The sequence below is a fragment of the Helianthus annuus genome, chromosome 15 (assembly GCF_002127325.2).
Source record: "Helianthus annuus cultivar XRQ/B chromosome 15, HanXRQr2.0-SUNRISE, whole genome shotgun sequence".
Taxonomy (NCBI): Eukaryota; Viridiplantae; Streptophyta; class Magnoliopsida; order Asterales; family Asteraceae; genus Helianthus; species Helianthus annuus.
Window position 1 is genome coordinate 117,604,947 of NC_035447.2, and position 23,356 is coordinate 117,628,302.

The window sequence follows — 23,356 nt, forward strand, 5'->3', positions numbered from 1 at the left end:
GGATGTGGTGCGGATCGACTAAGTGTTACAATGTAATTTGAATACAAGTGTTTGAATGTGGTGTTTGCGGTGAGCTAGAGAGTAAAGAGTGGTCGAGAGTGTAAGTGCAAAATTGCGTGCCTTAAACTGATCCGCCCCCATCTATTTATAGTAAAATAATTCAACAAACTATCCGAAATTTCCGGGATCCAGCGAATATTCCCACTCGAACGTTGAGGACCAAGTCTTTCGAGGTTCAACGGCTCCCTCACAACAAATTCACCCGAGTCTTAAGGAGAAGAAGTCCTGATGACCGTTAGTAGCTTACAGCCATTAACCTGCACGTGATTAATTCGATATACCTCAGGATATTACCCAGGATGTTAGCAATATCCCCGTCCAGTATCCTGATTACAAATAAACAACCACAATCAGAATATTAGTCAGGATATATGTTCATAAAATGGCCCATAACAATCACCATTTGACTCGTTTGGACTATAAGACCAAAAATAAAAGCATGGTTTTAAATTTCCGATTTCACCCATTTGCCCCGTTTACCATAAGCCATGGTTTTTATCATTTACACTTGTTCCGACTTGTATCAATCATGTCGGAACCCTTATTTTGGATATTACATCATTCGCATTTATAGTTTATAAAAAAAACACGTGTCCTACAAAAGGGTGTAAGTTTTACTTACCTCGTATCCAAGCTACACTTTTCTTTTCCTTCTTGATTCGGTTGACCCGCTTTCTCCCCAAGCTCCACCTAGCTTGTTAAGCGCCAACTATTATTCGTCATTCACAAGGTGGTTAGTTTAATCATGACTTAGTACGATTATTCCACCTTACGCATTTCTATATCTAATTATCGTTCATCACATCGTAGGTCAGTTTGACTTTTTAAAAGTCAAATGCCCATTAGTATACTAAATGCATATTTGAGTTCATCAACTAGTTTTTGCAGTCTTTAATTACTCGGTAGGCGTTATCTTTAGGCCACCGTTTTAACCAAAAGTTCTAACCACGTTTATCACATTTCAATCACTTTAATTAGATCAAGCGATTATCAAGACTAATTTATTCATTCATTTCACAAGAACAAAAGGGTTCTCATCTATAAGTGAGACCCGTTCATCATATCACTAGCATTCATCCCAACATCTTATAAAATCAAGTTCTTCATATGAACTAATATGCTACACCATTTCATACGCCTATTTATATGAACGAAATTACCAATTTCATCATAACATACAAAAACCCATTTCAAGTCATGCATGAGCTTTCACTCAAACTTATAATTTGTTCAAGTATCTAACTTCAACTATCAATTATGACGATTTTTAGAACAAATACCTCATCATCTTCACTACATAATCAAAACCCACTTGTCTAAAAGTGGTAATTCATCAAATTACTCGAATCATAGCATGTTATGTATGATTTTCATTTAGGGTTTCGTTCCTAAGCAAGTATACATCACTAATCTAGCCATAGCTTCTCTAATCCATGCCTAATTCGCGATTAGGATGATTATCAAATTCTTACAACTTCACCAAACATCAAGATTTTACATACCTTATGATCCCCACGACTTGGTGATCGTTTATACGTGTTCATGCATTTGATTTGAGCTGGATTTGACCTTCAATTTGTTGATTCTTGTTGAAGTTAGGGTTTGGGCTCCAAAGAGCTCTTCCTGGTCGATCTCCACAAACACCCTTAGTGTGTGTATTGTGTGTTATTACTTGTTTTAATTAAAACAAGTTTCCCACTTGGTAAGTATTAGTCCCTCATGTTTTTATTTTGATCAATTGAAGCTACAACATACCATTTATCACTTAGCCGCATACTAGTAACTAGGTTAATTATCCCTAGTTAACTTAATAGGTTCGGGAGGTTATAACCCGTTATATTTTAAGTCTCGTTAACTCGGGCCTTTCATAACTTTATTTTTCTCAAGCTTGTATTTCCCCCTTTTAATTAATATTAGGACTATTTGTTTAAGTCCTAATATTCACTGGGCTCAATTTTACCATTAACGGTATCTTACCCGTCTTTTAGGATCAACGTGGTTTGATTATCAAACCCGTTTTCGGGGTGTTACAAGTCTACCCCCCTTAAAGAGGTTTCATCCCCGAAACCTTTCTTACGTACTTTACTAGTTTCGATCACCCGAACCTTAACTTCGGTGATCACTTGAGCATTGCTCGCACATAATACTCCTACCAGGAAAGTATGGTAATGTGATTTTGGTTTCAAAGCGTATGCGCCTTTTATGTGTATGGCCTCACAGGCCGATAACTTTATTTTGTATTTCTTATTCTTGTCATTTATTTGACCGAGTTGTCATCTGATCGTTCGGTAGTATTTACTTTCATTATGTTTACTTCAAGTTAGTCTTATTTCAACAGGCACTTTATATAAGTGATAAGTCGTAACACTACTCCGACTTTGAAGGGTTTTACCGGCCAGACTTATTAGTCGCCGTCATTATACTCCCCGTCATTAGGGTATATCTTACGGCCAACCCGGCCTTTTATGATCTCTTCGCTTTTGACCCATTTAGTTAACTTAGCGAAACCTATCGCTTTTATACAAACTTTATCTCCCGTTATTATTTTACGCCGAAAGTTACAACCAGTTTCCGCATCTTATACTATTGACCCGTAGGTTCTTTCACTTAGCCTCGTAGGCTATTTCTTTAGATTTTTTTCTCCTTTTTACTACGTTTAATCCCGTAGGTTATGATGATCCCGTAGATCATCTTTTATTCGTATTCATGTTCAAATGTATATATACCTATATAGTTTCAAGGCATCCCTTGTTATGTTTGGAATCATTTTTTTTTCGCTTTTTGAACATTAGTTGGTCTTGACCGTAGTCTAAGGCTTCATTCGTTTACTTTCGGACTAACCTTCCGACTTATGACTTCTGACGTTGCTTACGCGTCAGTTTGTCCTACGCTCACCGTTTCCCCGATTTATAATTATATTTCTTTTAAACCCTTTACATAGGTTCATTAATATTTAGCACTTTTATTTATTCGATTCACGCTTACTTACATTAGCAAGCGTCATCATTTATTTAATTCTTTTGACTTGTTCATATGAAATTTCATTATTTATGAATGAAAATTTTCATTCTTTATTCAACCCGTTCAACTTTAAAATAGTTGAACATAATTTATCAAAATTTCAATTTACAACTTCTTATCGTCTTTTAGTCATGACCCAGAACCCGAGTCTTTTAAGTTTCCATCCGCGTCCCCGTTTCTCAGTCTCTGTATGTGTTTAAATCTTTACCCATCAACCGGGTATTTTACCGAAGTCGTTATTATTGCAACCCTCCCGATATGCATTAAGACTCTGCTTCATTTTTTTTATATTCCGACTTTGTCCTCAAGTTTGACGTTTTACAGAAACGACCCGTTTAGAGACATATTCGCATTTCCCGGGTTCGAGTGTAAGTACACTCCTTCCCAATGCATATCTTGATCATTCTACATGTTTATATTCTTTGGGTTCGAGTGTAAGTACACCGCCTCCCAATACATGTCTACATCATTTTACACGTTTGCATTCTCCGGGTTCGAGTGTAAGTACACCCCCTCCCAATGCGTACCTTAAATATTTTACATGTTTCTTTGTCCCTTCTCTCGGGCTCATTATCCTAATATAATACGCTTCTGTCACTCGGCTGTGCGTTTACATTATGATCAAATATTTTGCTTATCTGATTCATTTGGGTACTTTTTAATTTGTCAACACTCACCCTGTCCTTACTACATCGGGTGTAAGCATGTCCATCATAAAAAGTTCATGGTATCTAATGTTCACTACCTACTTGGCCAGAGTAGGCGATCAACCATGACATACATGACCCTTTTATAACTTTCACATCACGCCCCATGTAAGTAACACCTCTATTTATTTCTCTTGGAAACAATATCCCGGATAGATTTTTCTATCCGGGTTTTTCCAAGTTTCTAATTTACATATGCAACAATCGTTCTCTTCATGTTTGTTGCATATTACTAATTGTGCGATTTTATTTAAAAATGCGCACCTGGTAATGCTTGCCCCGACGGGCGTTCCTTGCTATTAACCTTGTTCGCGGTCGTTACGCGATTTAGCCCTCGGTGAGCATGCTCCTCTTGTCATACTTCGGATCGTTCCTCTATCATATCCGTAATTTGTTCAACTCTTGTCACCTTTAAATGCAAGTGTCCTTCAATTAAGACATTCACAAGAGTTAGTAATGTCAACTTCAATAATCGCCCGTATTATAATACATGGCTTTTTCTACCATACGCGTCAACACGCATATTTTCATCAACCATCCAATCCTTTTAATTGGGGTAACGTGTATCACACGATAGCCCTATGTGTTGTTTACAACACTTTACTACGCTAAACCATTAACATACTTGTACTTACCGGATTTGTGATCAAGCCTCGAACCGAACACCAATCTTTATCAAGAGCATAAGGTTTAAGTCCAAGCATAGTTTTCCCACCATACTTGAATCTCTTAAACCAAGGCTCTGATACCAACTTGTAACACCCGTTCTTTTAAATCAAGGTTTAACGTATATTTTGCGAAAATAATCATGTAATTAATGATTACATATACATCGGAAATACGGTTTGTTAAAAAAACTTTTACAATTTAAGTGATATACATAATGTGTGACAACCGGTAATTAACGGCTTCTAATTACGCGATTAACGGACGTTTAAGAGGATAAGAAACAGTGTTTAAGGCACGGATTAACTAAATTAGGCTACTGGAATGCCTAGGGACGCTTATTCGACATTATAATGCGCGTACGGTGATTTTGGGTAATTCTGCTGAACGATAAACGGAAACAAACTGACACCGTACAAAATACTGACCATGCTAACAAATATGAAGTTTATACGTATAATTTATACTTATGAATGTCGTTTCGCGAATTTATAGTGCTTCCAAATGTCACGAAGCGAAAACGAACGTTGGTGATAAATTCAATAATTATAGAAAAGTATAAAGATACGTTCACCGTGTATAAATTTTATATTTAAGATTTAATTTTCCAAGACATTATATGGTTTTAAGAAAAACCATATGTATATCTTTGTGCTAACAAAGGATCCGTCTTGTAAATTTTCTACCCATGCTAAAAGGTATATATATGTATATACCTATACGTATATAAGTTGGGCGTTTACTAACCTTATAAACTAATAGGTTTATTAGTTTTATAGAAAAACTATCAAATTTAAATCCCATTTCTTTTCCTACCTTTTTTTTTATTTGATTTCTTGCAACCTCAAGACAACGTACATCTATAAAAATTATCTATACAAGACCCATGCTTCCATTCCTTATGTCCCCAACAATCCACATGATTAGAGGAAAGGAAAAGTCAAGTTAGACATATTATTTCTAGCATGCCATTCCTAAAACCCATACCTACTAAGACACATGAATGACAAAACCCATATGACTAGTACTACAATCAACGAATTTTCACATCATAAAAATATCTACTTGTCTTCATTCATTACTTCAAGCTAGTACTAGAACTCTAGTTTAATAATATTACACCCATGCTGTATATGATTAAATCTAAACCACTAAAACAAAAAGAAAAAAAAAAGTTGTTTTCTTTTCCTTCATGCCTTACGGCTTAAAGGTTTCCCCAACCAAACCATCATCATTTTTTTACTAGTTAATTACTAGATATTTTTACCACCTCTATTACACATTCAAACAAAACCCCACTCTCAAACATAACACTCTGTCTTGTCTTCTCTCTCGTCACTCAGGTCACCGGAGTAACCTCCGGCCGGAAATCCAACGCCGGCTTCTCCGACAAACACACACACACCCCGAAACACTCCCCTCGTTCTCACAACCCTCATTCTCCCGCTCGGCTTCTCCGGCGCCGAATCTCTGGCGAAACCCACACCACACCTGCAATCTCGTTCCTCTCTTCGACAACACCCACACACCCGGCCGCACCCCCTATCTCTGCCTCTATCTCGTTTTTCCGGCGAAGTATTCAGGCGACGGTGCCGCCGTCAGTGGCGGCGGTGGTGCGATCTTGCTCTCCGATGACAGTTAGGGCGGTGGTGGTGAGTTTTGACTCTGACTTCCGGTGCCTCTTCGTCTCCGACAGGCTCTGATGTGGATGATGATGATGATGCCGACAGTAGAACAGCAGTGGTGGTGTTTCTGTTCAGATCGCTTCGGTTTGTTTCGGGTCCGAGTAAGATATTACAGGTTCTCGTTTTTGGCTTGAGTTTTGGTTCGGATGGTAATGGGATGGTGGTTGGTGACGGGTCTACGGCAATAACAGTAGTGGTGGATGGTTCAGCTGGCTCGGGGTTAAGTTTTGGCTCAACCGGCTCAAGTTCAGACAACAGCAGTCAACAAAATTTCCGTTCAGGTCAGGTCAATTTACGAGTCAACTCAGTTCAGTTGGGTGTGCTCGGTTCGGTTCATGTGCCATTCTGGTTCGGTTCAGTCATAGCATGGTACAACGGGTTCGAGTTTTGGTGACTCGGGATCATATCAGCAGGTTTCGGTTCATAGTTCGGTTCGGTTCGGGTAAATGGTTCAGTCAACTGGGTTCGGCTCGGGTCAGTGCGAGTAAACACAGCCAACGGGTCAGTTGCGGGTTTTCGGCTCGGTTTCGGGTCTTGGTCAAAGGCAGTCAACGAGTCAATGGTTCGGTCAATTCAGTCAACGCAAGTCAACTCTGGTCAACCAGTCAACTGTCGGGTCAACTGGTCAAACGCAAGACGCGGTAAAGTTTAAACGACGCGAAATTCTTTTTATCTATTTCGTTATTATGAAAAATTTTAGTTATACGCGACCGAGCTCGACCCGCTTCGACTAGATATTAGTTATGTTTTGATATATTTTGACGAAACTATATATGATTGAGTACATTGCATTGAATTGTTGATTGAATTTTGAAAGTAAATCGACACTTCAGTTGTCGGGATCGTTCAAAAACAGAGGAACCTCTGCCCGATTTTCCGTAAAAATCTGAAATACCAAACATATTTATATTGTATAAGCGACACCTATGAAAGTATTTTCGCGAAATAAATATAAAGTATATCTATACTTTTGGCGACGTTTTACGACTTACGAAAGGGATGCATAACATCTCGACAAAACACGAGCTGCTGGTTTATAAAAACTACGAAGAGTCATCTTTCTCTTTCTAATACGCCTTTCTATTCATGACAACTAACACGACTTAGTATATTTATATTTAAATATATAAATATATATATAACCTAATCACTCGGAAACTAAGTCGTTTCCGAGACTTAGCGTCATCCCGATTATGAATGGGATCAAATAACCATAGTTTGGTTATTTCAAACCAAGATAATAACACCTTTATAGAATCGTTTAGTTAACGATTCGGCAGAGCTCGGACACGTAGTTTAGCTACGCTTAAATTAGAAAACTGATACGTTATTCCCTGTTAGGGATACGGTAGATGCACGCTAGCTAATACACGTTCTTGGAACGACACTACGGAATCACACTAAGCTAGCTTTGCACAGGAATATCAAGGTGAGTTCATAACCCCCACTTTTTACTGTTTTACATTTTTATAAATGTTTTCGGGGGTTGAAAGACATGCAAGTTTTGCAAAAATAAACAAGTTTTCGTTGAACGAAAACTCATATTTCTAAACCATATTGCGAATGGATTTCAAGGAACTCAAATGGTTTACGAACGGTTTATACTAAACATACCGGTTTTACAAAACAAACGCGTATTTTCACAAACGTGCATGATTTTCATGACTAGTGACAGGAATGTCCTAGTTACTACAACGGGACTGGGTTGTTCTGCGTACGAACAACGAGACAACCCAATGGGTTTATGTCCCCCTTTTCTTTTGAAATACATATTAACTAGGGTATGATTAAGCTATGGAATGAACTCTTGGATCACGTGCGAATAGGCGCTAACTTAGGCACCATTAATCCTTTTAAGGACCACGGAACAGGGGGTAGATCTATCGGGTACGGGCGAGCCCCACTCACGGTCCTTGTGCGGCCACTTAGAGTGCTTTTGTGTCCCTGTCGAAGTGAATCGACACTTAAATCGTCTACCGGGTTGAGTGCTTCCTATGTCGGCACACATATTAATGTCTTAGCTACACATTAATGATCAACATGTTCATAGACGCATTACATACCTACTTATAAACTGAACTTTCAAATGTTTTTAAGATTCATTTGATGTAAGCTCACAAATACATGGATTTACAAACTTTGGTAACGTTTTTCAAATTATACCTAAGTAAGAGGACGCGCTGATCCTGCTTATAAAGGTTCGTTTGGGCTCGGCCCACTCTCTCTCGTGCAATGCACAAAGACTATTGTGGGCTAGACTCACAGTTTTTCATATATCATGCCAAGAAAATAATTTTACTATATTTTCTCAAAAACTTCAAAACCGGTTATCAAAAAGATTTATTTTAAATCTTTTCAAGACAAACTATGAACTCGCTCAACTTTATGTTGACTTTTTCGCATGTCCTTTCTCAGGTTGCATTTTTAAAACTATGGAACGGTTGGAATAGGAGGACCCATGGGAATTCGAGTACTTAGCGGGCGTTCATTGTTTAGAAGTCTTAGCTTTTTGCTTCCGCTGTGCAATGAAGATACCGGTCCAGTCACGCCAGCTCTGATATTTCGGGGTGTGACATAATGTGATTTAACTCGCCGTTTAGAATAACGACCAAACAACGTTGCGGAAGCTTTGTTTAACGTGTGTTCGGTTCTTGCTCGATGCTCGATCTTCATCCGGAACTTTCGACATTCACCTATGATCAAAACCAACTTAAAGGTCAGTTTTGATAATTAAATAACTAATACAACGAGGAAATTAGGAAAATCCAACATTTACATCTGGATCCCAAAACAATAACTCAATTCTGACCTCCACCGTAACTTACGGTGGCACCGTAAGTTACGGTGGCCCCTGTGTTAATATTTCCCTACCGTACATCAATAGTCTAGCACCGTAACCAAATCAGCTCCACCGTAACTTACGATGGCACCGTAAGTTACGGTGGCCCCTGCATCATTCCTTTCCTTTTTGCCGTTATTGACACGAAAACTTTCGTATCTTTCAATCCGCTTGTCCGATTGACCTACCGTTTCTTCCTACGTAATTGTAATTTGATTCTCCACATTATGGAGTTAAAATCCGACATCCGGTTTAACAAAATTTCAGACTTTTAAGTCTTCGGCATATTACCCTTTTTACCAAATTTTGACCCGTTTAGGTTTTTATCAAACAAACATGTTTATTTGATCCTTAAACTCATGAAATTCATAATTTCCATATCTCCTATCATATTAATTTCAAATCACGGGATTCTTACATAATAAGAACCCGCTTACACTTAAGTTCTTATTTTGACCCGTTTAGGGCGAATTATGTACATTTAAGCATCAAACTCTCTCTTCTCTTCCCACACTTCATATTCTCACTTTAAAATAGCCTCTTACATTCCACCACAACTATTTTTGTGGTGGATTTAACATAATGAACCGCTATCCTTATTTTTACCCATAGGATAGTCATTTTACGTGATTGACCCGTTCATAGACATTTGACCCCCAAGGTTGATGCCTGCAACTCTTACACGTGCCTACGAGTTACACAATGATAATACTAGTATTTAAACGACTCCTAAGGGTCGTTTGCCCGATTTGCCTATCGAGGGCATTTTCATCAACTTATTTCCTCCTTTTACGACATAGGTCCTTTTGCTAAGGTATTTGACCCTCATTGCATTTTTAACTATAAATTTATATATATGCGTACCTGGCTCAAGTCAACATATAGACCCGTTTTATACCTCACGTTGAATTAACCAATATTCTATGGCGTTGCAAATATCCAAATTGTTAATCGCTCTTGATAACATACGACTTAACAATCATATTAGTCGATATTGTCAAATGGTGTTATCATCACCATTTGACCCGTTTGGACTATAAGACCAAAAATAAAAGCATGGTTTTAAATTTCCGATTTCACCCATTTGCCCCGTTTACCATAAACCATGGTTTTTATCATTTACACTTGTTCCGACTTGTATCAATCATGTCGGAACCCTTATTTTGGATATTACATCATTCGCATTTATAGTTTATAAAATAAACATGTGTCCTACAAAAGGGTGTAAGTGATGTGCGTGAAGTGTGATATATTTTTGATGTATATTTTTAAGCCCTTTTTACACGTTTAGCCAAGTTTTAAATTTATAAAACACGATATTTACTAACACTAAACACACATATGGGCAAGTGCACCCATCGTGGACGTAGTATAGTGTTGGTAAGATACCGAGATCGTCCAAGGACACAAGAGCTTTTAGTACCGGTTTATCCTCAACGTCTAATCAAATCAAAAAGGTTAGAAAAGGTTTTTAAACTAGAAAAATAAAAACTAACTAAATGCTGAAAAATAAAAATAAAATAAAAACAGATAGACAAGATGAATCACTTGGATCCGACTCGTGTATTAGTATAACCTTTGATTATTTTCGCACTTTTGCACTTGTTTAAGAGATTATCTTAGTTATTATAGTAGGCCCCTCTTTTGGAGGCGACGTTACCCTCAACCAAGTAGTTTGAGTCAGCAAGGATACAATCCTAAAGGGTGCACGAAAAAGCCGTGCCCAGCCTTCTGTTCAGCCTATAACCATTTTTCTTTTGCACTTTGTTTTTGGTGACTTTTTTCTTTGAAGTATTTCTCCAAACAAGCTTTTGTTTGCATAGCTTTGTTTGTTTTTTCAACTTCATCAATTTTTTTTTGTCACACGAAAAAGAACGAGTTTACGAAAAAACGAGCTTGTTACTAAAATAAAGGGTGAAAAAAAAGGGTTTTTGGTGGGTGAAAAAGGGTAAAGAAATGAAAGGTTTAGGCTCAAAGGGGTTAACTAGGGGGATTTTGGGTAGGTGGTAAAAAAATGAAAAATAATGGTGTGGAAAGAAAAATGGTTAGTCCTAATGCCTCCATCATTTACTTACTTGGGTTTAAGTTGGTAAGGACCGGGAATGAATCGTCGTGGCAAGTTCTAGAGTTGTAAGAACCAAGCGGCTATTCACAAAAGAAACGAAAAATGAGCATTTAGTCTAAGGATGTAAATTTGTATGCTCAATAAAGGCTCAAAACTCACTTTTGTGGGAATGGGTTTTTTTTTTATGTGATCAAGTATATATAATCAAATTTTAACTAGACTTGTTATGCTATTTCATAATTTTCTTATGTTGGTTCTTGTTATCACGACGCTCTCGGTTGTAAAATTTGTAAAAATATAACCTTATTAATCTTAGGATTCCTAACTTAAACTTTAGACAAGTAAAAAAATGAAAAATTTTGAAAAAAATTTGGGGTGTTTAGCCGTTACAATAGAGTTTTGTGTAAGGCTTGTTGTTAGGACTTGCAAAATTTCAAGGTGTTAACTTCCCCCCCCCCCCCCCACACTTAAATTACACATTGTCCTCAATGTGTCCCAAAAATAAATTTTTAGGTTGATTGGATGTGTAATGTAGTGTTAAAAAGCAAAGATTTATGTTACTGGTAGTCTGGACACGGCCCCGTGTTCAGGTGCCAGTAACAGAAATTAAAGAAATGAGACAGAAGCCTGGACACGGGGACGTGTCTGGTGAACACGGCCCGTGTCCAGTTACCTGAACTGGGCATTTTTCTGCAGGTGGTTCAGCACGGGGCCGTGTTGGTTGGGCACGGCCCGTGTTGAGCCTTCTGTAATGGAGATTTGTGTCGGGTTGCCTCGTTCTTGTGCATGGGGCCATTTTTCTCGTTCCCTTTTTCATCCTTTACCACTGCGAGTGTGTTTTATTCCTGCAAATTAAAACTAAAAGATTAAACTAAACTAAGGATAGTTCCGCGAAATGCCTCCGTGGTGCGCCACGTTTATAAGGGTCCTTGGCTAGACCCAAGATGAGGTTATATATTTTCTGAGTGGGATGCTTGGCGTCCCATGTTACACCGTCGGAGAGCCGCATCCAAACTTGAATCAATAACCTTCATGTAGTTGACCGGGTCGTCGTCTTCCATTCTCTTCCCAACTCCGAATTTTACTTCATCATCCCCGTACCTCAAGGTGAGTGTTCCATCATTCATATCTACCACCGCTTGTGCGGTGGCAAGGAATGGTCTCCCTAGTATGAGGGGGACCTCGGTGTCTTCCTCCATATCGAGTATGACAAAGTCGGCTGGATAGACGAATTTGCTTACCTTTACCAAGACATTTTCGATGACACCTTGCGGGAATTTGACGGATCGGTCAGCAAGTTGTATGCTCATTTTTGTAGGACTCGTTGTTCCTAGGCTGAGCCTTTTAAACATTGATGAGGGCATGAGGTTAATGCTAGCCCCAAGGTCGGCTAGTGCATTACGAACGGGGGACTCCCCGATTGAGCAGGGAATCGTGAAGCTTCCGGGATCGATTTTCTTTTGGGGAAGTTTATTAAGTACGAGGGCAGAGCATTCTTCGCCTAAGTTAACTAATTGCAAAGTTTCAATTTTCTTTTTATGAGTGAGGAAGTCCCTCATGAATTTAGAGTACTTGGGCATTTGGGTTAGGACATCAATAAAAGGAATATTGACATACAATTGTTTTAATAGACTTTCGAACTTTGCGAATTGCTCATTGGTCTTTTGACGAATTAACCTACCGAGGTACGGGACTCGAGGAGCCTTGGTAGGTTCTGGTGACTGAGGGGAGTTCTTCTCCTGCAGAGGCGGGGGTACCGTTTCTTCTGTCGGTGGTGGCGCTTCTGCAGGCCTTACGGTGCGGTTTCGTAGCGTGATGAGATGAACTTACGCTTTTGGGTTTGTTTCGGTATTGCTAGGTAATGCGCCTTGTGGTCTCTCGGCAAAATTTTGAGCTATTTAATTTAATTGTTTTTCTATGTTTTGAATACTAGCTTGTTGATTTCTAAAATTTGATTCTAATTGTAGAAATCTTTCCGAGTTTTTCTTTTCAGTGTCGGAGATGAGGCGAGATACACTATCTTCAAGCCTTTCTCGTCCACTTTGTTGTTGAGTGAAATTTTGTGACTCGTTTCTTGGTTGTTGAAAGTTTGTTCGTTGGGTTTGTTGGTTACTACTATTGCCGGGTTCTCTCCAACCAAGGTTTGGGTGGTTTCGCCATCCTTGGTTGTAGGTGCCCGTTGGAGGACCCGGCGGCCTAGGTCTATTATCAATGTAGCTTACCGATTCTTGTTGATCGTCCGTTTCTTTCATACAACTCCAATTTTCATGTGGCCCACCACACCCTTCACAAGCCATAACCGAGACTGTTTTTGTCATTTCTAATTTTTTTATTTTTGAAGAAAGGGCCTCGATTTGGGCTTGTAAAGAAGTGCTTTCATCAACCTTATGGGCGCCCGGGGCAATGGATTTATTGCCTCGGGGGGTGTGCCATTGAAAATTGGTTTGAGCAATTTCCTCAATTTGGTTATATATTTCATGCGGGCGGCGATTACCTAAAAGTCCCCCGGAGCTAGAATCAAGTGTCTGCCTTGTGTGTGGCAACAGTCCATTATAGAAAGTGGATACTTGTTGCCATATCGCAAGGCCATGATGTGGACACTTGCGTAATAGTTCCTTGAACCTTTCCCAAGTTTCATATAAGGATTCCCCGTCCTCTTGTGAATATGTATTAATTTCAGTCATTAATTTAGCCGTTTTAGCGGGAGGGAAATACTTATATAGAAATTTTTGGGCTAGTTCATCCCAGGTGTTTACCGATCCAGCTGGGAGGGCGTTGAGCCAAGCTTTCGCTCGGTCTTTTAGTGAGAAAGGAAACATTCGGAGGCGGATGGCGTCATTTGATGCTCCATTGATCCGAAAGGTATCACATATTTCTAAGAAATTAGTAATATGTAGATGAGGATCCTCGTCTGCAAGCCCATGAAAGGTTGCGGAGTTTTGGAGCATTTGTATCAAATGCGGCCGAAGTTCGAAGTTATTAGCTTCAACATTCGGAGCATTGATAGTGGCGCCTAGGTTACCTACAGTGGGTCCTAGATAATCCATGAGGGTACGTTGGTCCGCCATTGGAGGTGGATCACCCGAAACTTTCTCTTGGTTTTTAGCTTTTAATCTTTTTCTGAGAAAGCGTTCGGGTTCTTCTAGAGGTTCTTTTATGTCCTTATTAGAACTGGAGCTCATACACTAGGTAGGATTGGCATGTGGTTCCAAGTCCTGCAATAAAAACAGAAAAGAATGCTGGTCAGAAGGTTCACCACGGCCCCTTGTTCAGCGAACACGGCCCGTGGTCGGAGTTACAGTGATTGTTTTCCAAATCCCAGTTACTGGAAAGTTGGACACGACCCCGTGTTGAACCGACACGGCCCCGTGGTCAGCCTTCTGTAACTTGGAAAACTAAAAACTGCCAGTAATGATGCTGGGCACGGCCCGTGTCCGACCAGGCACGGCCCGTGCTGAGCTCTGCAGAAGCTGAAAATCTAAGAAAATCCTAAAAAATTAAAAAGAAAAATAAAAATATGATTAGGCCGTTGATTCCTAACTTTCTTAAAATCCTTGTGTCCCCGGCAACGGCGCCAAAAACTTGATGTGCGTGAAGTGTGATATATTTTTTATGTATATTTTTAAGCCCTTTTTACACTTTTAGCCAAGTTTTAAATTTATAAAACACGATATTTACTAACACTAAACACACATATGGGCAAGTGCACCCATCGTGGACGTAGTATAGTGTTGGTAAGATACCGAGGTCGTCCAAGGACACAAGAGCTTTTAGTACCGGTTTATCCTCAACGTCTAATCAAATCAAAAAGGTTAGAAAAGGTTTTTAAACTAGAAAAATAAAAACTAACTAAATGCTGAAAAATAAAAATAAAATAAAAACAGATAGACAAGATGAATCACTTGGATCCGACTCGTGTATTAGTATAACCTTTGATTATTTTCGCACTTTTGCACTTGTTTAAGAGATTATCTTAGTTATTGTAGTAGGCCCCTCTTTTGGAGGCGACGTTACCCTCAACCCAGTAGTTTGAGTCAGCAAGGATACAATCCTAAAGGGTTGGATTATTGGAAGATAATGAATTAAGTTATTAATGCAAATTATGGTAGGCCCCGCTTATGGCGGTGACGTTACCCTTGGCTAAGTAGTCTGAGTCAGCAGGGATACAGTCCTAAATAGCCGGGTTATAGTATTAATAGTAGTTAACTTATGAGGGGGTCAAAGAGTTTGGATCCCCGCCATCCAATACCTATGGGCATTGAAGGAGATCCTACTAAATTTGACCCAGGTCCATTGCAGGACCTCTAAACGCTGAACAAGGGCAAGACCCTTACCAAACCGTTCCCTTAACCCCCGACCAGGTAGCCAACATACCCCCATATAGACCGTGGAGATATGAATGGTGAAAATCTTTTATTTTATATAGACAGTAAAATAATGCCAAGACACCACGGACAAACGATAAGGAAAGATCACCTTCAACATAAGTAACTAGATATTAAAGTCATTAATACGAAACCAAATAAAAAGTGCAAAAGATTAAAAATAAAAAGTATTATACTAAACACTTGTCTTCACCAAGTGATGTAAGAGACTTAGGCAAACATGGCCTTGATTGTCAAGAACTCTTACTATCAATCTTGGATCCCGAGACGACTCACACACTCTACGATGGACAATGGATGATGGTGGTGGATGATGGTGTTATGGTGGTGGTGGGTGGTGGATGAAGTGTGAGAGAGGTGGTGTGCCAAGGTATGAGTTGGAATGAAACCAAGCACTCCTATTTATAGGCTGAATAGAAGGCTGGGCACGGCCCCGTGTCCGCTGGACACGCCCCCGTGCCCGTCTGACACTCTCTCTCTTCATTAATTGTAATTCGCAATTACAATTAATGCGCCTGCTGTACTTTCGCCATGCCCCCGTGCTCACTGGACACGGCCCCGTGGTGGGCAATAGAAGCTTCTACAGGTTTGTCTTTTCTGCTGCTTCTTGGGCACGGCCCCGTGCTGGCTGAGCACGGGGCGTGTTCAGTCTTCTGTTTTCTCTTCTTTGCTTAGGAGGATGCCGTTGAGGGTTCGGGCAATCTACTTTTGTTCCTTTTCTTGTATTTATGCTAGAATTAGCTGTCTTTTTGCTTCTTTTGTGTATTTGAGCTCATTTCATCCTGAAAATACAAAAGGAAGACAAACACGCTCTTTTTCCAACATTAGTACTTAAAAAGGGTTAGTTTTATGCCTCATTTGATGTAATTTATATGTTGCATTTTACACACATCAGTAAGTTTTACTTACCTCGTATCCAAGCTACACTTTTCTTTTCCTTCTTGATTCGGTTGACCCGCTTTCTCCCCAAGCTCCACCTAGCTTGTTAAGCGCCAACTATTATTCGTCATTCACAAGGTGGTTAGTTTAATCATGACTTAGTACGATTATTCCACCTTACGCATTTCTATATCTAATTATCGTTCATCACATCGTAGGTCAGTTTAACTTTTTAAAAGTCAAATGCCCATTAGTATACTAAATGCATATTTGAGTTCATCAACTAGTTTTTGCATTCTTTAATTACTCGGTAGGCGTTATCTTTAGGCCACCGTTTTAACCAAAAGTTCTAACCACGTTTATCACATTTCAATCACTTTAATTAGATCAAGCGATTATCAAGACTAATTTATTCATTCATTTCACAAGAACAAAAGGGTTCTCATCTATAAGTGAGACCCGTTCATCATATCACTAGCATTCATCCCAACATCTTATAAAATCAAGTTCTTCATATGAACTAATATGCTACACTATTTCATACGCCTATTTATATGAACGAAATTACCAATTTCATCATAACATACAAAAACCCATTTCAAGTCATGCATGAGCTTTCACTCAAACTTATAATTTGTTCAAGTATCTAACTTCAACTATCAATTATGACGATTTTTAGAACAAATACCTCATCATCTTCACTACATAATCAAAACCCACTTGTCTAAAAGTGGTAATTCATCAAATTACTCGAATCATAGCATGTTATGTATGATTTTCACTTAGGGTTTCGTTCCTAAGCAAGTATTCACTAATCTAGCCATAGCTTCTCTAATCCATGCCTAATTCGCGATTAGGACGATTATCAAATTCTTACAACTTCACCAAACATCAAGATTTTACATACCTTATGATCCCCACGACTTGGTGATCGTTTATACGTGTTCATGCATTTGATTTGAGCTGGATTTGACCTTCAATTTGTTGATTCTTGTTGAAGTTAGGGTTTGGGCTCCAAAGAGCTCTTCCTGGTCGATCTCCACACACACCCTTAGTGTGTGTATTGTGTGTTATTACTTGTTTTAATTAAAACAAGTTTCCCACTAGGTAAGTATTAGTCCCTCATGTTTTTATTTTGATCAATTGAAGCTACAACTTACCATTTATCACTTAGCCGCATACTAGTAACTAGGTTAATTATCCCTAGTTAACTTAATAGGTTCGGGAGGTTATAACCCGTTATATTTTAAGTCTCGTTAACTCGGGCCTTTCATAACTTTATTTTTCTCAAGCTTGTATTTCCCCTTTTTAATTAATATTAGGACTATTTGTTTAAGTCCTAATATTCACTAGGTTTAATTTTACCATTAACGGTATCTTACCCGTCTTTTAGGATTAACGTGGTTTGATTATCAAACCCGTTTTCGGGGTGTTACAGGTGCGGGCCGCATCGCTGCTTGCGGTAACTGTAGATGTTCCCGCGTCTCACTCTTTGATCAAGAAATACGCGAGATGCGGTGCCAAGCTGCATCGTCGTCTGTGGTGATTGTTGCTGTTATCCAGCTCCCTTGTATTGATAGAAGTGTTCACTGGATGCGGTGCTAGGCCGCATCGCTGTGAATACTTTCGTTTTCATACACCAGATGCGGTGTCATGCCGCATCACTATACCGTTCTCATATTCCGGGTAAGTCTTCCTCCATCATTGGGCAGATTGGATTCAACCACTGTGTTCGTGCGTTCCCGTACGGACACAAGTAAGTTGTTAGCTATTGGGGGTTTTGATAAGGGTAATGGTCACCCGCAGTCATGCTGACGCGAGATCTGGGACCATACCCCTTCAGTCGTGGTTGTAGTTTAGGTCGTCTCTGGGAAGACGACTCGCCGAAGACGACACCTGGGTGCGGTCGGAAAATGATAGATGAGATGTTGTGTTAGTGGGTTCTAAAGTTAGTAATATTATTTTATTAATAATTATAAATAGAAATTAAAAAATGGGTCCTACTATAAATTATTTAATTTTAATTGTTTTATCATTAAGGGCAATTTAATCATTTAACATGACCTTAACTGAGTGAACTCACGATCAGCTACTCAGGGGACTATCTGAGTAACCAATGATCAAATCGCATGGAGCAAAGATGCTATTTTGAAAAACTGGGGACTAAAGATGAAAAATGATAAACCAAAAGGACCATCTAGGCAATTAACTCATTTTATTGTGAGTTAATTACGTGGCTTATGTAATGTTTGTTTTAATTTATGTTAATTGTAATGTTTAATTAATTTTTATGTTTTTCAAATCCGCTTCAGTAGACCTTTTGTGTGCTGGACTCGCAACTGCAATACGGGGTTGAGTCTATTTGATGCAGTCCAGATTTCGAGACCTCTCCACCTCATAAGCGATGGAGATGTTCTAATTAATTTGGTATATGGATAAGGTAACGCTCACCATTAGACCACATAGTGTATGGATAGGGTAACACTCACCAAATACCACACCGTCCCCCATGCCGTTAGGGCTTTGACCGTCTCCAAGGCAAAATATTCAAGGCGTTGTCCCTTTTAAACCTTGACCTATTTGTTTTTTTATATTACAATCTTGCCCCTTGTCCTTGACCATTCGTTGCATTTTTTATGCAAAGGGCAAAGCCGACATGGTTTACGTGACGTCTACGTGACCCGAGAGGGCTTTCCATTGCCCTCCATGCTGTCTTAAAAAAGTACATTACAAGTTTTGTCCTTTATGTTTGTCCCAAATTTCAGGCACTGTCCTTTACCTTTCAAATTGATGAGTTTTGTCCTTAACATTTCAAAATCCTGCACGTTATGTCCTTTAGCCCTAACCTAGTTAGATTTTTTGGTTAAATCAGATTACACGAGGGCATTTTAGTCTTTTTACCTATTTGTTTAATATTATTTTAAAAAAGAAAACAAAATATTTATAAAAATTATTGTTATTAATATTACATCTCTCTCTCTCTCTCTCTCTCATACTCTCTCTCTTTAGCACTACCATCACCATCAACCCATCATCACCATCAACTCTCCCTCTCTCGGCTTCACCCACCGCCCCTAACACAACCACCACCGCCGCCCCTAATCACCACCGACAACCACCTTAGCCGAACCCGATCTTCAGCGATCAAACCCAACAAAAGATTGAACACATGGTTCTGTACAGCAGACGACAAAAACAAACATATACATCAGATGCTTCTATGAAATGAACCCATGGTTATTTTTAAAAGTATACCTGCCATGGAAGAGTGCCACATGAGAGAGTGTTGCAGCCAATGTGGCGAAACTTAGACCATAGGCCAGTGAAAAAAAATATGCTAAGATTGATTTTTCTATAATCATTATAGCCTTGTTTGTCGAATTAGAAGGTTGCAGAGTCTAAGACTCTTGAAACATGAGAGAGTGTTGCAGCCAATCAAGCCCAATTGCTCCAACACCACCGCCGCCTCTAACACAACCGTCGCTGCCGCCCCTAATCACCTCCAACAACCACCCTAACATAACCGCCGCCGCCCCTAACACAACCGCCGTCGCCCCTAATCACCTCCCACAACCATTCGCTCGTTGATTCACCTAAAATTGCAGACGAAGATGGATGGAATTTAAGATTTTTGAGAGATAAGATGGATGAGATTTCAGATGAGAAGAGAGAGAGGGGGAACATCAGATGAGAGTGAGAGAAAGAGAAGATAAAATTTATATAAATCCTTTTATTTTTGGTTTTGTACAAAACAACCCCTCATATTAAAAATTCTTTACACAATACCTCTTAAGAAGGTGAAATGACAAAAATAACCCTCATGTGCAAGGCATATGACCATATTTAACAAAAAAAATCTGACTGAGCTAGGGCTAAAGAACATAACGTGGTGGATTTTGAAATGTTAAGAAAAAACTCGTCAATTTAAAGGTAAAGGAGAGCGCATAAATTTGAGATAAAGATAAAGCACAAAACTTGTAATTTACTAAAAAAAAAAAATCAAAAAAAGAAGAGGGTGGCTAGTTGTTCTCGAGATGCGCGTCCATTGGATGACCTGGATAGCGTGATATTTAAGCTCACAAGTCACAATTACCTGTCCTCCATTTGTCCCCAAATTGCATCCCTCCATCTCCGGTAACCGTCCGCCGGCATTCTTCAACAAATGTCTTCATCAACTCTCAAGCGTTGGTTAAGGCCTGAGGTCCCTACTTCATATCAATCTCTCTCTCTCTCTCTCTCTCTCCCCCTCACTTTATTCAATCATCTATTTTTTTTTTTTCAGATTTGTGCTTGGTTTTACTCATCTAACGTGTAAGAGATAGTATTATGAATCAGATCTAATAGATCTATGATGTTTTACAGGTGTACCCTCTGTTTGCTGCTCTTGGTGTTGCTGTTGGAATCTGTGGGATGCAATTGGTTCGTAACATTAGCGGTAACCCTGAAGTCAGGTACTTTTGTTAGTTTCTGAATCGCTTTGAATTAAATTGGATTCTTGGTTTGTTTGAAGGGCTAGTTGTTACACTTTTAGGTTTGTGATTGTTTGGATGAATTGATTAATGGTTTTGCCGGATTTATGTGTTTAGGGTTTAGTATAGATATTTTTTTTTGCAACAAATGTATACTGTATATGTAGTAGGATGAGTATCATTACAGAACACTAATTATTGCCAGAACAAAAAGAACTCTAAATCGCTATATATTGAGATTTAAGGTTCATATTTTTTAAATTTTATGTTTCTTACATACATATATGTATTATATGTACATAAAAAAAACCATTATTTTTACCTACACATAGACTACATACATGCAGGTAATTTAACCTACATATGCGTAGGTTATATAAAAACTGGAAAATTTTCTTATTTTGTTTTGAATTCTAGTGTGAGAAACAATAAATCTTACGTTTGTAAATTTTTTATTTACTTTTTAGGTTTTCTAGGGTTGAAAAATGGGTGATTCATTTTGTAAGGGGTGCAAACGAACCGAGCCGAGCCCGAGCTTGACCAGGCTCGAGCTCGAGTTCGATTAACTTATGAGAGCTTGGGCTCGAGCTCGGCTTGATTCGAGCTTTGTTTTCAAGGCTCGAGCTCGGCTCGTTTGTATTTTCTCAAGCTCGAGCTTGGCTCGGGCTTGGCTCGTTTATTATCTATTAATTAATAATTAATATATTAAATAAAAATAATACAAATAATAGACTTTTTAGGCTCGCGAGCTCGATAAGTAAAGCTCGGGCTCGGGCTCGTTTACTAAATAAGCTTATTTTTAGGTTCGAGATCGGCTTGTAAACAAGTTTGAATAAGCTCGGCTTGACTCGGCTCGTTTACACTAAGGCTCGACGAGCCTAACGAGCTTCACATGCGAGGCTCGAGCTCGGGCTCGATAAACAAACGAGCTTTATTTCAGGCTCAAGCTCGGCTTGGGCTCGATAAGGCTCGGCTAGTTTCGAGTTTTTTCTCGAGCCGATCTCGAGTAGCTCGCGAGCCGCTCGGCTTGTTTGCACCCCTAATTTTGTTCTACGTGTTCTCACAATATTTAGTGTTCTGCATAGAACCTTTCCCGTAGTAGTGTTGTGTTCTCAAGTATAGAGAATTGGAAAGAAGCTAAACTATTGTGTTTTTTACTAGAGAAAATAAAGGTTACTGTGTCAAAGTTTTTGCTAATTTTCTTTCTCAAAACTTGTGTCTAAGAAGGATATATAATTTCTTTAAAAAGTTGTGAGCTTCCCTTTTCTAATCCAATATTTTTTTAAGCTTTGCTATCTGATTTCTATTCTTGGGGTAACACGAAATTTCACGTGTTTGGGTTTAGTCTAAACGGGCTTGGTTTAGTTTTGGGTAGAACCCACAAACGTGTTTGTTTAAACGGGTGGAGTTATGATCAACTTTGCGTGTTTCGTCTAGCCTGTTTTGTTGATAATGTTTGATCTTATTAAAATGTTTTGGTGCCCATAGGTTAAAACTTGTTGGGTTCTTTTACCATGGCAAAACTTAATATCTAAAAGGACATCATGAATTATGGTTTGTTTTATACAGTCTGTTTATATGGTTGTAAGTTGGTACTTTTAGAGCACAAAACTGCAAAAAAAAAAGACTTTTTTTTGGGTTAAACAGCTTCTGCCAATGTCAACTCACGGTTTTGGTCTGCACATTGTTGGATTTCGAAATTATGAACTGTTATTAAGCATTAAGGTAGTGTTTAGATTTGTACAGATAGATTGACTTATTTTGCTTGGCATGTATAGAGTGACTAAGGAAAACAGAGCTGCGGGTGTGCTGGAAAACTTTGCTGAAGGCGAAAGGTACGCTGAGCATCCGCTGAGGAAGTTTGTTCGCAACAAGAGCCCAGAAATAATGCCAGATATCAACTCCTTCTTTGCTGACCCAAAATAAATATATTTCTGGTGTTGTAAAACCAAAACCAGTTGGTCTCAGATTGCTTTGCAAGATTAACATTCAGTTTTCTGGCTAATTCATGAAGCACTTATTGTGTTTGGAAAATAATTATGGTCTTTGATAATCCAAGTTTGTGTCATTTTCTTAAGGGCATTGCTGTGTTTGAAAAAGTATGTTTACAATGATAGTTCATGTAGTATACCTTGCAACTTTTTTTTTTTATAAAACTAATTAGAGTTCATGAGAATTTTTGCAAAGTTGAAGATTATAGAAAGAATTGGTTGGAAAAATCTCCCACAAGCAGAAGCTTTTTAGATGCATTGAGTCTTGAATTTACAAAAATTAACAAAAGTTAAGTGAATAAAGATGAACAAAGGCTCATTCATGCTCATTAGGATTTTTTATAACTCAATTTACAATCTTATATAGTAATATAGACCAGCGTTTAATGGTTTCTAATTAAAAATTACGTGTTTTAGTGGTTTATAATTGAAAATTCATGGTTTTAACGGTTTCTATTGAAAATCATGGTTTGAACCGTCCCTCTAAAAGAACTAAACAACTAGATATGAACAACTAAATGTTTCACGAACTCACAAAAATAAGCATTTTATTTTTTGTGTTTGCAGGTTAAAAAATGAAAATGTTCGT

At 38.7% G+C, this 23,356-nt stretch overlaps 1 protein-coding gene, 1 long non-coding RNA gene and 1 other non-coding gene across 3 annotated transcripts; all 3 read left to right on the forward strand.

Moving 5' to 3' along the window:
• The first annotated feature begins 6,562 nt into the window (after positions 1–6,562).
• LOC118487677 lies at positions 6,563–8,594 on the forward strand. The gene is made up of 3 exons (XR_004882616.1): positions 6,563–6,780; positions 7,481–7,568; positions 8,555–8,594. It is a non-coding gene; the product is annotated as an uncharacterized LOC118487677 (long non-coding RNA).
• Positions 8,595–13,626: 5,032 nt separating this feature from the next.
• LOC118487683 lies at positions 13,627–13,733 on the forward strand. The gene has a single exon (XR_004882626.1). It is a non-coding gene; the product is annotated as a small nucleolar RNA R71 (small nucleolar RNA).
• A 6,590-nt stretch (positions 13,734–20,323) lies between these two features.
• Positions 20,324–22,853, forward strand: LOC110917710. Its single transcript, XM_022162172.2, has 3 exons — positions 20,324–20,508; positions 20,670–20,758; positions 22,555–22,853. Exons 1-3 carry the CDS (start codon positions 20,470–20,472, stop codon positions 22,700–22,702), a joined length of 276 nt encoding a protein of 91 aa, XP_022017864.1. The 5' UTR covers positions 20,324–20,469; the 3' UTR covers positions 22,703–22,853.
• The last annotated feature ends 503 nt before the right edge of the window (positions 22,854–23,356 follow it).

What these genes read in the sequence shown, in the direction of transcription:
- LOC110917710 (XM_022162172.2), top strand. Translation starts at nt 20,470, where the DNA reads ATGTCTTCATCAACTCTCAAGCGTTGGTTAAGGCCTGAG. An exon ending in AGCGTTGGTTAAGGCCTGAG is followed by an intron (nt 20,509 to 20,669) that starts GTCCCTACTTCA and finishes GATGTTTTACAG; the next exon opens with GTGTACCCTCTGTTTGCTGC. An exon ending in AGCGGTAACCCTGAAGTCAG is followed by an intron (nt 20,759 to 22,554) that starts GTACTTTTGTTA and finishes TGGCATGTATAG; the next exon opens with AGTGACTAAGGAAAACAGAG.